This window comes from Salvelinus sp. IW2-2015, linkage group LG18 (genome assembly GCF_002910315.2).
Source record: "Salvelinus sp. IW2-2015 linkage group LG18, ASM291031v2, whole genome shotgun sequence".
Taxonomy (NCBI): Eukaryota; Metazoa; Chordata; class Actinopteri; order Salmoniformes; family Salmonidae; genus Salvelinus; species Salvelinus sp. IW2-2015.
In genome coordinates, this window is record NC_036858.1 from 30,620,554 (window position 1) to 30,635,649 (window position 15,096).

Genomic DNA, 15,096 nt, shown 5'->3' on the forward strand with positions numbered 1-15,096 from the left:
CTGCGCATGATGCGCATCTTCTGGGTGATCAAGCTGGCCCGTCACTTCCTGGGCCTGCAGACTCTAGGGCTGACACTGAGGCGCTGCTACCGGGAGATGGTGATGCTGCTGCTGTTCATCTGCGTGCCCATGGCCATATTCAGTGCTCTAGCCCAGCTGCTGGAGCATGGCCTGGACTTGGAGTCGCCCAACGAGGACTTTGCCAGCATCCCTGCCGCCTGCTGGTGGGTTATTATCTCCATGACCACTGTGGGCTATGGAGACATGTACCCCATCACCGTGCCTGGGCGAGTGCTGGGTGGCCTGTGCGTGGTGAGCGGCATCGTGCTCCTGGCACTACCCATCACCTTCATCTACCACAGCTTCGTGCAGTGCTACCATGAGCTCAAGTTCCGCTCGGCCCGCTGCACGCGGAGCCTGTCCGCAGAGTTTCTCAACTGAGGGACCACTGACGTTGCAGGAGGGTTAATAGGGGGGTGGGGGGGGCACACCTCGCTACTCCCCGACACCTCTTCAGAGACCTCCATCCAACCCTAGATCTGTGTATTTATCTGAAACGTGGCCTCTTTCATTGTCTCACACGCATTTTGTTGATGTACCCCTCATCTTTGAACATCAGTTGCTGTGGTTATGGGTTTTGAGGTTTGCATACAGCACAGCCTTCAACCTTCCAACAGTAAAGTCCAAGTAAGAAGTAATGGAACCTGATGGGAACTAGGACAGTTTCCACGGCTGCCATGGTGACAGTGGTTTTCGAGGCAGAGGGCATCTGGATCATGTCAGACCAGACAGAGGCCTTCACGTACTGTTGATTACACTGCTGGCTGGCATTCTTCTCTTCTCATATGGCGACATGCAACAAAAGGGATTTGAGTTTTAATGTCATTTTCAATCCCACTCTCTGACAGTGTCACAGTGTGGGAGATGGAAGGTATAATTTTGCTTCTCTTTCTTAGATAATTTATTTCAAGTATTCCGTCGGCCAGTGAGTGAACAACAATGCATTTCAAAGAACCAAAGTGTATCAGTACAGTGTACACTGTATGTTCCCTTTAATCTTTCACTGCAACGCTCACCTTTCTGCTTTTATCTTGCGCACACAAACCTGACAGATGTAAAGAGCACATCACTTTGTGAATTTGAATGAGCCTATTTACAACTCAGACATGGTCACATTCTAAACCTATTACCTACTCCCCCTGAAAACCAACCAATGCAAAATGGCTATGAAATGTATTTGTCGCAGAAACCAAGTGGGAGGGGTTTAACAAGAAAGAGTACAATATTGTGTGGGTCTGTCAGCTCAGCTGTGTAGGCAGGTCTGTAATGTGGAACACCGAGCCACAGAGCGAGAGTGTGTCATGGAGAGACGGGTGGTTCGGCTGACACTGTGCAGTGTAGTGAGGCGAGGGCATGCATGCCTCAGCCTCGGGAGCGCTGCGAGTCTTCTGACTGGAGGAGTGTAACCATTTGTGGCTGGTGTCAAAACCTTGGTAGCCTCTGCCTGTCACAACAAAGGCACTCGGCATGCCCATCACCACCACCCTCCTCAGTACTGTAAGTCAAAACCACAACAGCCTTGGTAGGCACTCCTCTCAATGGTGTTGTCTGGCCCACCTGCTTCTCCTCGACATACTGTCGACGCCATGTTTGAGTGGCTGGTGTGATGCATTCCGCCTCCTCTCCTGCCAGAGTGAATTCGGTTGAATCTGAAAAGCTTTCATCATGCCTTCACTCATTTCTATGGTGGGGAATTGGGAATCAGATCGTCATGTGTTCTCTTCACATCGGCCTGCTTCAGGGTATACTACCTGTTATGGCTAACAAGCACCATCTCTCTTCTCTCAGATTGTCGATAGCTGTGTTTGCTCTAGCACTTGGTTTTAGTATTTGCTAACAGAATCTGTATTTTGAACCAAAGCAGTTTTATATCTTCCCGGAAGCACTTTATATAGTGGGAGCATTTGACACTTCATCAAGTCAGTGAAGAATGTATATGGGCCTTAATTGTGTGTTCTATTTCAGGGTTTCTCAAACTCGGTCCCGTTTTTTGTTTTTTTTTGCCCTAGGACCACACAGCGGATTCAAATAAGCAACTCATCATCAAGCTTTGATTATTTGAAATCAGATGAGTAGTGCTAGGGCAAAAAAACAAAATGTGCACCCAAGGAGGGCCCAGGACCGAGTTTGGGAAACCKTGCTCTATTTGATGTGATTGGTAGTCACCGCTGGGAATACCAGTCTAATTGTACTAGTGATGCTGGTTCTGTTTATACAGATTTGGTGTTCCTTTGCTTTGTCCTCAGTGTAATGGTTTCCACTGGCTGCAGACAGCACCATCTGCTCTCTCTGATCTGCCCTGGCATTTACTTGGCTGCTTTTCCAAACACAGCAGTCACAATACTTTAACTGTGTTGAATATTGATGGGATAAGATTGATTAAACTCGGGCCTCCTGAGTGGCGCAGCAGTCTAAGGCACTGCATCGCAGTGCTAGAGGCATCACTACAGGTCCGGGTTCGATCCCGGGCTGTGTCGCAYCTGGCCGTGACCAGGAGAACCATGTGGTGGTGCACAATTGGCCCACGTCGTCCGGGTTAGAGGAGTTTTTGGGATGTCCGCGTCCCATCGTGCTCTAGCGACTCCCTGTGGCGGGCTGGCCGTATGCATGCTGACTTCAGTCGCCAGATGTACGGTGTTTCCTCCGACACATTGGTGCGGCTGGCTTCCGGGTTAAGGGAGCAGTATGTCAAGAAGCAGTGCAGCTTGGCGGGGTCATGTTTCTTAGGACACATGGCTCTCGACCTTCGCCTCTCCTGAGTCCGTACGGGAGTTGCAGCGATGGGACAAGACTGTAACTACCAATTGGGGAGAAAAATATAAATAAGATTGATTGAACTCYTTTTTTCAGACCGTACCTTTTGGGAATCAGGCACTTGAAAGAGAAAAGCCTTGACTAGACTTAGTTGACCTTGAAAAAATGTGACTTGCATTATATTAGCATGTCGTGTGTTGTGTGTTGTTCAGAGGTATTGCAATAATCTTATGGCAAATGTCTCCAGGAGAAGAGTTGGTCAAAACCATCACACAGAATGAGGTGCATTATCACACCAAAGAGCCTGATATTCGAGAGGAAACAACTTAAGTATTCGCTTTGAGAGTGCGAGCACACAATGGGTTTTGAACCTGAAGGGAACTGGCAGCAACACGTAGCCTATCTCTGTCAGCAACAAGACCCTCCTCATCTACGGGAATAATTTACTGTCACTTTCTCTTGTCAACATTCACACCGACATTTAATTATCTCTGCTCTSAGTAAAAAACTCACAGCAAGTCACATTGCTCCACGGCAATGAGGATTTATATATCTGACCAGCCTACTTTTCCCTGACAGAAATCCACATCAGTCAGATCTCCCTGGATTCCACTCCACTTAAGTGAATATTTCCACAAGATTCATCAGGGATTCTTACTGCTGCAGGGGGGACAGACTCTGACACCATAAAAAATCCAAGCCACATATAGACTACAATAGCTGGATTTTCTCTAACCATACTCTCTCCCTCCTCTTAGTCTGTTTGTCTCTCTGTCCCTCTCTCTCTCACACACACACACACACACACACACACACACACACACACACACACACACACACACACACACACACACACACAAACGTCCCAGTGGTCACTACTAATGAGGTTCTTATCTGGGAGTGCCCCATTTCAATAACATGGGTAACCAACAACGGAGTGGATTTCACATGTATTTTGCCAATCAAAACTGCACATATAAAAAGTCAGAAAGGTCACCATGAAGGAAATGTCAGAGTAGATCCATTGTCACACATCTAAATCAAAGTGGGATTACAAGACAAATCAGGCAATAAAAACACATTTCGAGGAGATTGAACATGGTTCACTGGTTATAAGACCATTGAGTGACCTATTTAATGTATTTCTGACACCCTGTCACTGACATTGCTCTACTCAATGAAATGTACAAATATTCCACACCCCACTCAGTGCAATKTTGATATTTGGACTGGGAACATATTACGTAAGTATCTCTGTTGTCATCACAATATGTATTTTGACATTGGACTAAAACTGTGAAAATGAATGCGAAGTGTGTGACAAGCAAATGTGGACCACTAGTGAGTTTGATCCCTTGTGAAATTAACGCAACTGGAAAAGTCGCTGTTGTGTTGAGGATCAGGTATAAGGCAATGTGATTTTTGTTTTGTTGGAACAAATGTTGTATTTCTGAACGTAGTATTTGAGAATAACTGAAGAATATTTCCACTACTGTAAACCCTTGTGGGACATATTTCCGTGCTCACGTTGGATGTAGTGGGGGCAAAAGTGGCCCCACATTTGTTACCAGACTATAAATAGTGACATTTCAGACAGGACCTGCAACTTTTGTATACTCTACCGTACTTTGTCACACCGAAACACCTTCTGTGGGCACCTTTAGTATATCGCTGCTTCAATAGTATGTACAATTGAAACAGCGCATAGGATATCTTTAGAAAAAAGTGTTGTTTATGCAAGCCATATCTCCAAAATGTTTATTGTTTTTTCCCTTATTTTTTATGAAACCAGCTATTTTGTATAGAGCTTATGTTGTTTACATATATAATGGTTATATGGTTGTATATAAATAAAGCTAATCTGTCTAATCTGAACGTTTGTCTGACTACATTTAGGCGTACATACCTGTACACGTTTGAGTTTACTTTATAATATCATAGAGTGGGGTAATACAGGAAGTAATTCATTTCAATGGAATCCATTTTATTAACATATTACTTTAATAACAAATAACAAAACATTGTTCAAGGAGAAAATGATGGGTGATTGATGTTTGAATAATGTATTTTTGACTCTGCATCTTCATTCACAGAGATACTTCTGGATTTGGTCAATTAAGCCCTTTTGTCTACTTCCCCTGTGTGAAGTTGACAGGAAATTGATAACTAGCGTTAGCACAATGACTGGACTTCTATGAAAGGACGTCTATGGTAACAGCTGTTAGCATTGGCCCGTGAAACTACCTCCTAATGTCATACAGGACGCAGAGACATAAAAAGGGTATCCACAAGTTCAGCTGACTCCGGGGAAGTAGACAAAAGGCTTCATTGCCAAAATGTGGAAGTATCCCTTTAACCAGGTTGGCCTAAGTTGGCTGAAGGAACACTTTTCCATTTATCACCACAACCTTGAGAAGAGTTCCATCAGAGAAGGGGTCCAATGAGTTGGGGAAGATTAAGTGGCCATGATATAGGGGAAGATTAGGGATCCCTACTCTTGTGACAGCACCATGACATTTGGTCATGACCAGATTCAGTAGTTAAGTCTGTCCCCAATCATGAGGGTGACCACCAGTTTAGATGCATTGCCAACAGCAAGACAATGGACGCATTCCCCTGCTCAGACGTTGCATGCATCAGCCAGTGGTTGTGTGCCTCGTCATCGACTGTGCAGTCGGGTGCCAGATTGCTATAACATGTGGGATGCGTTCCCCTGCTCAGACGTTGCATACATCAGCCAATGGTTGCGTGCCATGTCATCGACTTTGTCATTGACTAACAGATTGCAATAACATATGATGTGTTTAGCTGATACGTAAAATACCTATCCAGGCGTTGTATGATCTGGCAGGCGTTAGCAATGCCTGGGCAGTGGAACGTGCCATGATGTGGTTGGCTGATATGTAAAATACCTATCAAGGCGTTGTATGATCTGGCATGTGTCAGAAATGCATGGGCAGACGAACGCGCCCAACACCAGCAACATCTAGTTGAGGGCTCTCCAACCCTGTTCCTGAAGAGCTACCCTCCTGTAGGTTTTGATCCAACCCTAGTTGTAACTAACCTCATTGAGCTTATCAACCAGCAAATTATTTCAATTTAATTATTTGTTACTGCTCTTTAATCATTTGTTACTTTTATTTGTTACTTTTTTGGGGGGTATTTTTCTCGAAACTGCATTGTTGGTTAAGGGCTTGTAAGTAAGCATTTCACTGTAAGGTCTACACCGGTTTTCGGCGCATGTGACAAATAACATTTGATTTGATTTTTAGATTAGGGTTGGAGTGAAAACCTACAGGACAGAAGCTCTCCAGGAACAGGGTTGGAGAGCCCTGATCCAGTCACTTTCACAGCATATTGCAGGAGGATATGAGGACTCACTCAGGTTCTGCTGATGATAAAATATGGGCAATGGTTCCAATTATTTTGGGTATTATATTCTCTATAGTCAATGACAGAGCCAGTGAGTATAAACATGCTGTAGTCGCTTCTTAGCTAAATAAGATTTATTCATTACTTGATTTAATTATGACTACACTACATCTATCTTATTCCTACCCAAAGGGAACACCTGGAATGTCTTGTAGTTGAAGAAGGCAAGCTTGCAGGTCTACTGCAGTATCTGAGCCCTCTCTTCAGCTAACCGCTCAGGTTCGTGGTTAAACTTCGCCATATGAACATGAGCTCAGACAGGCAGGCTGCGAAGTTGATAGGCGCCCAGGGATGCACCTCTGGTAGACTGGTCACACGGTGACGGCGGTGAGAAGTGAGGATGCGGCGATGGAGGATATGGAGAGATGGTTGGAGAAGCAACAGCTGTGCTGGAATTCGATCAATATGGCTAACAGTTGTGATGAAATGGATCGGGAAGATGAGGATCAAGGACCTGAATGGTCTGTAGTGTAGAGTAATAGGAAAACGAGAGAAAGAGGTAAGTGAAGTAAAACTAGCCCGGTTCATTTGTATTTGTATTTATTAGGGATCCCCATTAGCTGCTGCCAATGCAGCTGTTAAGGGAATTAAGTTCCCAAGATTCATAAACTGAACTTCAATTAAATACTCTGTCTGTAGCCCAGAGTTTGTAAGGTTCTGGTTGATATGAAACAGACAGAGGCCAGTCACAATAGTCAGAATGTTTATTCCCGAGAGCTCTGCCCATCATGTCATGTACATTGGTTTATARACCTCTCACTTCGTCATAAATGTCCCTCCTCCTCTCAGATAATGACAATGCTGTTTTACAAGTCTTCTCTTATGCCTACATTGCTTATCATATGCTACAACATGTTACACAATCTACTGCAAGCCCAACGGTTTCCCCCCTCCCTGAGTGGGGAGACTTTCTTCCTGTTATCAGTTTCACAGTGGTCACAAGTTGTCTGTCACAAGTTGTCTGTCCACAGTTCCTCTTTACTTCTGCACAAACATTCAAATCATTATACAGAGACAGGGTAGAATTCTGTTAGTTATAGTCCTCTCATTACTTTAAACGTATACATCATTTAGTCATTATACATAAAATCCATAACAGCAGCAGCTAATCATCCTGGGGTGCAAACAAATTAAGGCACTTACATTACAAATGAAAGAAAAGATAAAACCGTACATCAACAAAACAGCTCCCGAGTGGTGCACCTGTCTAAGGCACTGCATCTCAGTGCCAAAGGCATCACTACAGACACCCTGGTTCGAATCCAGGTGTGTGTGTGTGTGTGTGTCTCTTCACAGTCCTCGCTGCTCCTTAAGATGTTTACCTGATCAGTTACCTGATGTTGAATAGAGTCCCATGTAGTGATGGCTCTATGTAGTACTGTGCGCCTCCCATAGTCTGTTCTGGACTTGGGGATTGTGAAAAGACCTCTGGTGGCATGTCTTGAGGGGTATGCATGGGTGTCCGTGCTGTGTGCTAGTAGTTTAAACAGATAGCTCGGTGCATCCCTAATTGTCAAAGACTCCAGCCACCCTAGTCATAGACTGTTCTCTCTGCTACTGCACAGGAAGCGGTACCGGAGCGCCAAGTCTAGGTCCAAGAGGCTTCTAAACAGCTTCTACCCCCAAGCCATAAGACTCCTGATCATCTAATCAAATGGCAACCCGGACTATATTCATTGCCCCCCCCCCCCCCCCCCCCCCAACCACCCTCTTCTACGCTGCTGCTACTCTCTGTTATTATCTATGCATAGTCACTTTAATAACTCCACCTACCTGTACATATTACCTCAATTACCTCGACTAACCTGTACCCCGCACATTGATCTCTCCCGTACCTCCCTGTATATAGCCTCGTTATTGTTATTTTACTGCTGCTCTTTAACTATTTGTTATTTTTATTCTAACTTTTGTTTTAGGTATTTTTTCTTAAAACTGCATTGTTGGTTAAGGGCTTGTAAGTATTTCACCTGTTGTATTCGGCGCATGTGAAAAATACAATTTGATTTGAATAGTTATTATTCAGCTTGTCCCGACGGTGTCCAAGGTGTTTAGATTTTCTCACCCACGCCTCTAATACACGCCAATTGTAACTTTTTTCAGGTAGTGATACCTACTTCCCGGAGAGTAGTTAAGGTATAGATTCCTAATAATTTGGTCACGGGACCTGATACCTTCTATTATATAAACCATACTGAGCATCTTTGCCAATTTACTACTGGAGAATACGGGAGACCTAATGTCTTATACCAGTGTCACGCTTCAAATATCACTGTTGTTACAACACACGTTATGAGAATTACTCACAGTTGTCTTCCTATTTCCACATAATTTGTCATGGTTCCCATCCAATAGGGCATAAACCTTCTTTTGCCCACAATTCCCACTCACTGACAATGTTTCATCTCTAAACATAGATATCCTCCTATTCTACACCGTATGCACTTCCTTCCTTTGTCCTTCTACATGGACTACTTCTCTACAAGTTAGTTACCGTGCTAGTACACGAGCACAACAATTTATCCAAAAACACACGCATGGCCTCACGGCCACCACAGCTGGGCTTTCACCCCCCCCCCCCCCTTGCGGGTCTAGCAAGAACCAACCCCACTGGATTTACCTCCTAGGACTTACCCTCCGCAGGGACCACCCTGCCTCGGGCTTTCCTTCCGGGACTTACCCTATACCATAAATCTACGACTGGTTGTAACACAATGGGACTTCTGAATAGGCTCAGGCTTTCTAGGTCCGTATCCTATCATTTGTAGTCAGCCTACAACTCTCATCTCCCCAAGATGTCAGAATGAGTGGTAACAGGTGTCGGAACTGTGGCTACCTTGTTTTTGGAGCCGGCTCTTGCTCACTGATTCGGACTCTAAATCGTGGTGAATCCTGCCATCAACGCCAACTGTTTGTTCAGAACCTAACAGAGTAAAACTCAAACGGACGACTAGAAAAAGATCAAACCAAGCTTATTCACCCCAGTGGTTGCCTCAGCTGCAAGCACATTTAGCACATGATCAAACACGCATTTATACAGTGGGGCAAAAAGGTATTTAGTCAGCCACCAATTGTGCAAGTTCTCCCACTTAAAAAGATGAGAGAGGCCTGTAATTTTCATCATAGGTACACTTCAACTATGACAGACAAAATGAGGAAAAAAAATCCAGAAAATCACATTGTAGGATTTTTAATGAATTTATTTGCAAATTATGGTGGAAAATAAGTATTTGGTCAATAACAAAAGTTATCTCAATTACTTTGTTATATACCCTTTGTTGGCAATGACAGATGTCAAACGTTTTCTGTAAGTCTTCACAAGTTTTCAACACACTGTTGCTGGTATTTTGGCCCATTCCTCCATGCAGATCTCCTCTAGAGCAGTGATGTTTTGGGGCAGTTGCTGGGAAACACGGACTCCCGTGTTTCAACTCCCTCCAAAGATTTTCTATGGGGTTGAGAAAATGTTTCGGAGGATGTCTCGACCTTCGCCTCTCCTGAGCCAATTGCGGAGTTGCAGCAATGAGACAAGATCGTAACCAGCAATTGGATATCATGAAATTTGGGGGGAAAAATTGGGTGAAATTACAACAACAACAAAAAGCACGATGAACACTGATGTCATTGGAAACACATATCTTCCTCTATCTTTTTTACTACAAAACATAAACGCACCATTTTTACATATGTTMATGTTGTGGTGCTGGAGATGATGAAATTTAATGATGTAGTTTCCCTTTAAAGAAAATGATCAGGGAATGGGGCTAGAGAGGCCCAGATATAATCACTAGTGCTTCTAATAGTCGTGCCATGGTTTCGAGGCCTGTTCAGAAATCAAAATCAAATCAAATCAAGTTTATTTTATATAGCCCTTCGTACATCAGCTAATATCTCGAAGTGCTGTACAGACACCCAGCCTAAAACCCCAAACAGCAAGCAATGCAGGTGTAGAAGCACGAAATCTTGCTTCCATGAAGGACACTTTGATAGTAAGTCAAATTCACTTCATAGCTTTCATTGGAAAGGTTATCAACACGACTCAGAATGTGGAAAGCAGAAATACCAGGTTGAACATAGTAACAGAGTTACAGGTACCAAATAGAGGAAACAAATTACTGTCTACATGTTTTTTTTGAATGCTGAATAATCCTAAGGATGGATTGTCTCATCATGATAGACGGAAAGTTTGAAGAGGTTGGATGGAGTTGGGGGGGTTGTTAGAAGTTAGTAGGGATGTACTTGTTTATTAATCTAAGTAGTACAGAATTAGGCAAACCATGATTGATCGCACACTCCAGCACAATAGGTGGCGGAATGCACATTAAACTTTTGTTTGTGGACTGCCATTATACCATAGAAGAAGAAGAAGAACCTCCATATGTAATTTGTTATGGGTGCGTTCGTAAATTGCCTCCAGTGTGTCAGAGTGAGCTGTGGGTCTTTGGTAAATTCAGAACATTTTGCTCTCGGAGCGTTCAGCTCTGGCTGAAGAGTAGGGTTGATCCGAGCGTTCTGATCTCACAAAAGCAGTCAAGCTAGCTAACTGGCTAAAGTTGAACAGCTTTCCAGCTACTCCCAGACACAAATGAGAGAACCTCACTCTGGCCATTGTACTTGTTATCTACAGCGTTAGTGACTAACTGTGCTGCTGGCAACAACTTKATTACTTGTTTTGCCTACGTTTACTGACACCTGTCAGATTCAGCGGTTTTTGGTGCGTTCGTAAATTAATCGGTTATTCTGTGATCTTGCACACTCAGACTAGAGTGCTTTGAAATCGGAGTAGATAGCCAAACCATTAATTTTCGAACGCACCCTCTAATCAGGCACAATTGAGCCAGCCAACCTGTATCATCATTTCGGGGTCCTTCCGAGTGACCAACGACGAGAAATCCTTGATCCGACCTTTTTCGTGTATGTTATTTTTGTTTAGTTAGCCAAGTAAAATGTACTACAAGTTAAATGCAGTTACACAAAGACTTATCAAATCGGCACCGAGTGCTTACAACCCACAGGTGAGAACATAAAGCATGTCTAGCAGGCAGCCAAAGATGGAAAAGTGCAGGAGTGACCGTCACGTTGTTGACCACCTGACGTTAGCTAATTTACACGGTTTAAATTTGGCAAACGCATGTGGCTGTGTATGGATTTACACATGGCAAAAAAATATATATATATTGTTTTATAACAATTAACTGGCTTGCTTGTTGTGGTTGGCTAAGGCGACTCGACTGATAAAGATAACTAACTAACGTTAGGCTCTGTGCTAACACAGCTTTATCTAGCAACGTTAACGCTGTAGCCAAAATGTGTCCAGCTGCTTTGCTTTAATTTAATGAATTTAATTATTTATACTTGTACTTTTGATACTTAGGCACATTGTAGCAATTACATTTGTTTTATACTTAAGTATATTTAAAACCAAATACTTGTAGACTTTTACTCAYGTAGTATTTTACTGGGTGACTTTCATTTTACTGGGGTCATTTTCTATCAAGGTATCTTTACTTTTACTCAAGTATGACAATTGGGTACTTTTTKCACCACTGCAACTTGGGTTTGTGGACTATGTCTAGTGAGTAACTATTGTTTGAATGCATATTACATGGTGTGATAGTAACTACATTAGCTATATTGTCTACGTGTTTGGGTCATGGGGTATTCAGTCTAAAGTTATGTTGCCTCTCCAGGGATTGCGGATAACAGTGCCCACGGAGCTTCCCCCAATGATATTTGCCACACCCACCAAATATGTGTCAGAGGCAGGGAACATGGTGGAGTACCTGGGACACAACAAAGTCCCTGATCTACAGAAACTCTTCCAGGTACAGACACATTTCTCTAACCTTTGTTTGACCCCTGTTTTATATATTATCGGCTTCCTAGGGTCATTGGGGTTTTAATGAAAAATTGTTAAGCTTGTGTGGCAGTTTTCCCTACTTGACCTTGGTTTGTTTGGTTCGAAGATACAACGATAATATACTCCTGTGGTAATTTACTTAGATAACCATGAACTTTCACTGCCAAAATGTATTTGCACTGATAAAGTTAAAATCCTACTGCTAGAAAGTTATACACTCCTTCTCTGTCCCTGCAGAGATGTTGTGAGCAGTGATAAAGTTTGGACTTAAATAAACAATGACATGTCTCAGGAGTTCGAGTTGGGAATTGCTATCAGATATCTCATTCTCTTTGTACTCTCTACGTTGCAGAAGTCTGATGGTGTCCCTGTGCACCTGAAGGGAGGCCTGATGGACAAGATGCTGTACAGGACTACCATGGCCCTGACCATCGGTGGGACCCTCTACTGCCTGATGGCTCTCTACATCGCTGCCCAGCCTCGGAAGTGATCAGCTTCCTCCTCTTCAAGGGTCCAGCAGGATTCTATATCATTCAGATTAGGAGCAATAATGTGGATAGTGATTATGCTCACTGTTGGTCAAGGAAAATTATTGCTTTACCCCTCAAAAGTATATATTACACKTCCATGTCTTATTTATTGCCTAGTTTCATGTTAGGGTTCCCTTCTGCAAGATTTCATCAGACTCAAATAATCTCTCATTTGTAAATGGAGGAGAAATCTAGTATATCATTACTGCTGGCCCATCTTACTGGCTCTGTGTATGTGCGCTRGTGCATCTCTACTGACGTTTCTGTAAGTTTCCTATACAACCAGTACCATTTCAGTGGTTCAATAACTACAACTGCTGATCAACAATCTAAAAAAACATCAGTCTGACCATGTTTCTGTCAGCGCACATGTATGTGTTTGGAAAGGATTTGGAGGTCTCATGTATGAATTTAGGTTCTCTTTTGTTTGGATGAGAGAGTGGACAGGGCTAGCACCTTTCAAAGATAAAAATGAGGTGGTACTTCAAGTTGTGTGATCGTTAATGAGTGTCTGTAATAATACTCTGAACMCCCCCAAGTCCCTATGTTATGGTGCAGAGGTTCTGTGTTGTCATTTAGGCTGTGTCCTAACTGATAATGTTCTGTAAAAAGAGAGTGCACGCATAGTGGATTGCAAAGAGTATCCGGCAAGTCATAATTTTGTATTGGGGATAATAAAGTACATTTTGTTTGTAAAACATGAAACATTTTTGTTATCTGGTAACTAAATGAAGGGCTATCTAACTATTCTAGGAATAGCTGACCTAGAAATGGGACATTCCTCATAGCAGGATCTATGACTTTGCATGCTACTTGGACATCCTAGTTCAACTGGTCATTTATTTACCGTGTCATAGATTTTTATTCTCCAAGTCACTTCAACCCAATTAGAAATGTATATGTGAGTCTTTTTAAACTCAAAATGTAATATTTTACAAGACCTTGACGAATGGGCGGTATCAAGGTGAAGCAGAGATCTTGTTGATCGATCTTTGCTTTATTCTTGATTTTTACAATCGGTACAATAGTCAGCTAGACCTTTCCGTCATACTCTTATATATCAATATCGAAGACATTCAGTCATTAAGTGGGAATTGCCACGAGTATGCATTTGAGGTTTTATGTAATGTCAATTGTTGATTGACATATCCGGCCGATTGGCTCACACAAAATTATGGCAACATTTTATCTAGCTACTTAATTCAGCTAGGCTATTATAGTTTGTGTTCATTGAAAAGTATGCTTTGGGTGGAAAATCTATTAGAAATATGTCTCTGTAGGTAATAAAGGACTAGAACTGACATGAGCAGTCAAAACTGATGTCTGAAATAGCTATTCCTAAAATGGTAACAGCCTATGTGCCTCATTAAAAACTGGGTGGTTCGAGCCCTGAATGCTGATTGGTTATGACATACCACGCGTATGACAAAACATGTATTTTTAATGCTCTAATTATGTTGGTAACCAGTTTATAATAGAAATAAGGTACTTCGGGATTTGTGCTATATTGCCAATATACCACGGCTAAGGGCTGTGTCCAGTCACTCCCCGACGCGTCGTGCATAAGATCAGCCCGTGTTATATTGGCCAGTTACCACACCCCTTTGTGCGTTATTGCTTAATTATACAATCAATCTGATCACTTCAGTCACCGAAAGCATTAGCACACACAGACAAGCTTTCTCTATATTGTGTCATCCAGCACATTGGAGTTTGACTATTAAAATCAAAACTACCATTTTGACGTGCATAAAAAGCCATAGCTACATGTGCTTACACTGTAAACACTAGAACAGTTAAGTGTGTGAAATAGTGTTTTGCTCTGTTTCTCCGAAACAGCCATTTCTCACCCCAACTCTCAGTAACCCACCAGTGACAGAGTGAACACAGACATTTTTAACTGTATTGGTGTGGGAAATGGATGCTATGAATCTCTGTGGATTGGGGTGGATGGGGAATGAAAAGGTACCCCTTAACAGAGGGACTGATAGAAGCCTGCTGAGTAATCTAACAACACTCCGTTCTGATTGTCCAATCTGTCTGGCTGTTTATCTCAGCAATAGAGAGGGAAGATGGAGAGAGAACAGCGGAAGGAAGGCCTCTGTGGAAGACAAAGCGCTAGGCTACACGCTTCGTAAGCTTCATCCACAGCAAACAGCCTTATTCCTTTTATTTATGCCTGAGCATAATTTATCTGTGTGCACATCTTATGTTATCGACCCATAAATTACATGTAATTACATATTGATAAATGCTTATTAGTGGTAATCATTTATACGCAGACATACAACAGATGCTACATGTACACACGCACATATACCATTATGTTTGTGGTTCACATGGCAACAGTTGGCCAGCAGCAAACCACCCTGCATCCCACTGCTGGCTTGCTTTTGAAGCTAAGCAGGGTTGGTCCTGGTAGGTCCCTGGATGGGAGATCAGATGCTGCTGTAAGTGATGTTG

At 42.8% G+C, this 15,096-nt stretch overlaps 1 protein-coding gene and 1 pseudogene across 1 annotated transcript; both read left to right on the forward strand.

Annotated features, from left to right (window-relative positions):
- LOC111977421 (voltage-gated potassium channel regulatory subunit KCNG3-like) overlaps positions 1–4,666 on the forward strand; it is a 9,580-nt pseudogene extending 4,914 nt beyond the window's left edge.
- Positions 4,667–10,719: 6,053 nt separating this feature from the next.
- LOC111978407 (cytochrome c oxidase subunit 7A2-like, mitochondrial) lies at positions 10,720–13,892 on the forward strand. The gene is made up of 3 exons (XM_024008463.2): positions 10,720–11,258; positions 11,934–12,068; positions 12,456–13,892. Exons 1-3 carry the CDS (start codon positions 11,190–11,192, stop codon positions 12,591–12,593), a joined length of 342 nt encoding a protein of 113 aa, XP_023864231.1. The 5' UTR covers positions 10,720–11,189; the 3' UTR covers positions 12,594–13,892.
- The last annotated feature ends 1,204 nt before the right edge of the window (positions 13,893–15,096 follow it).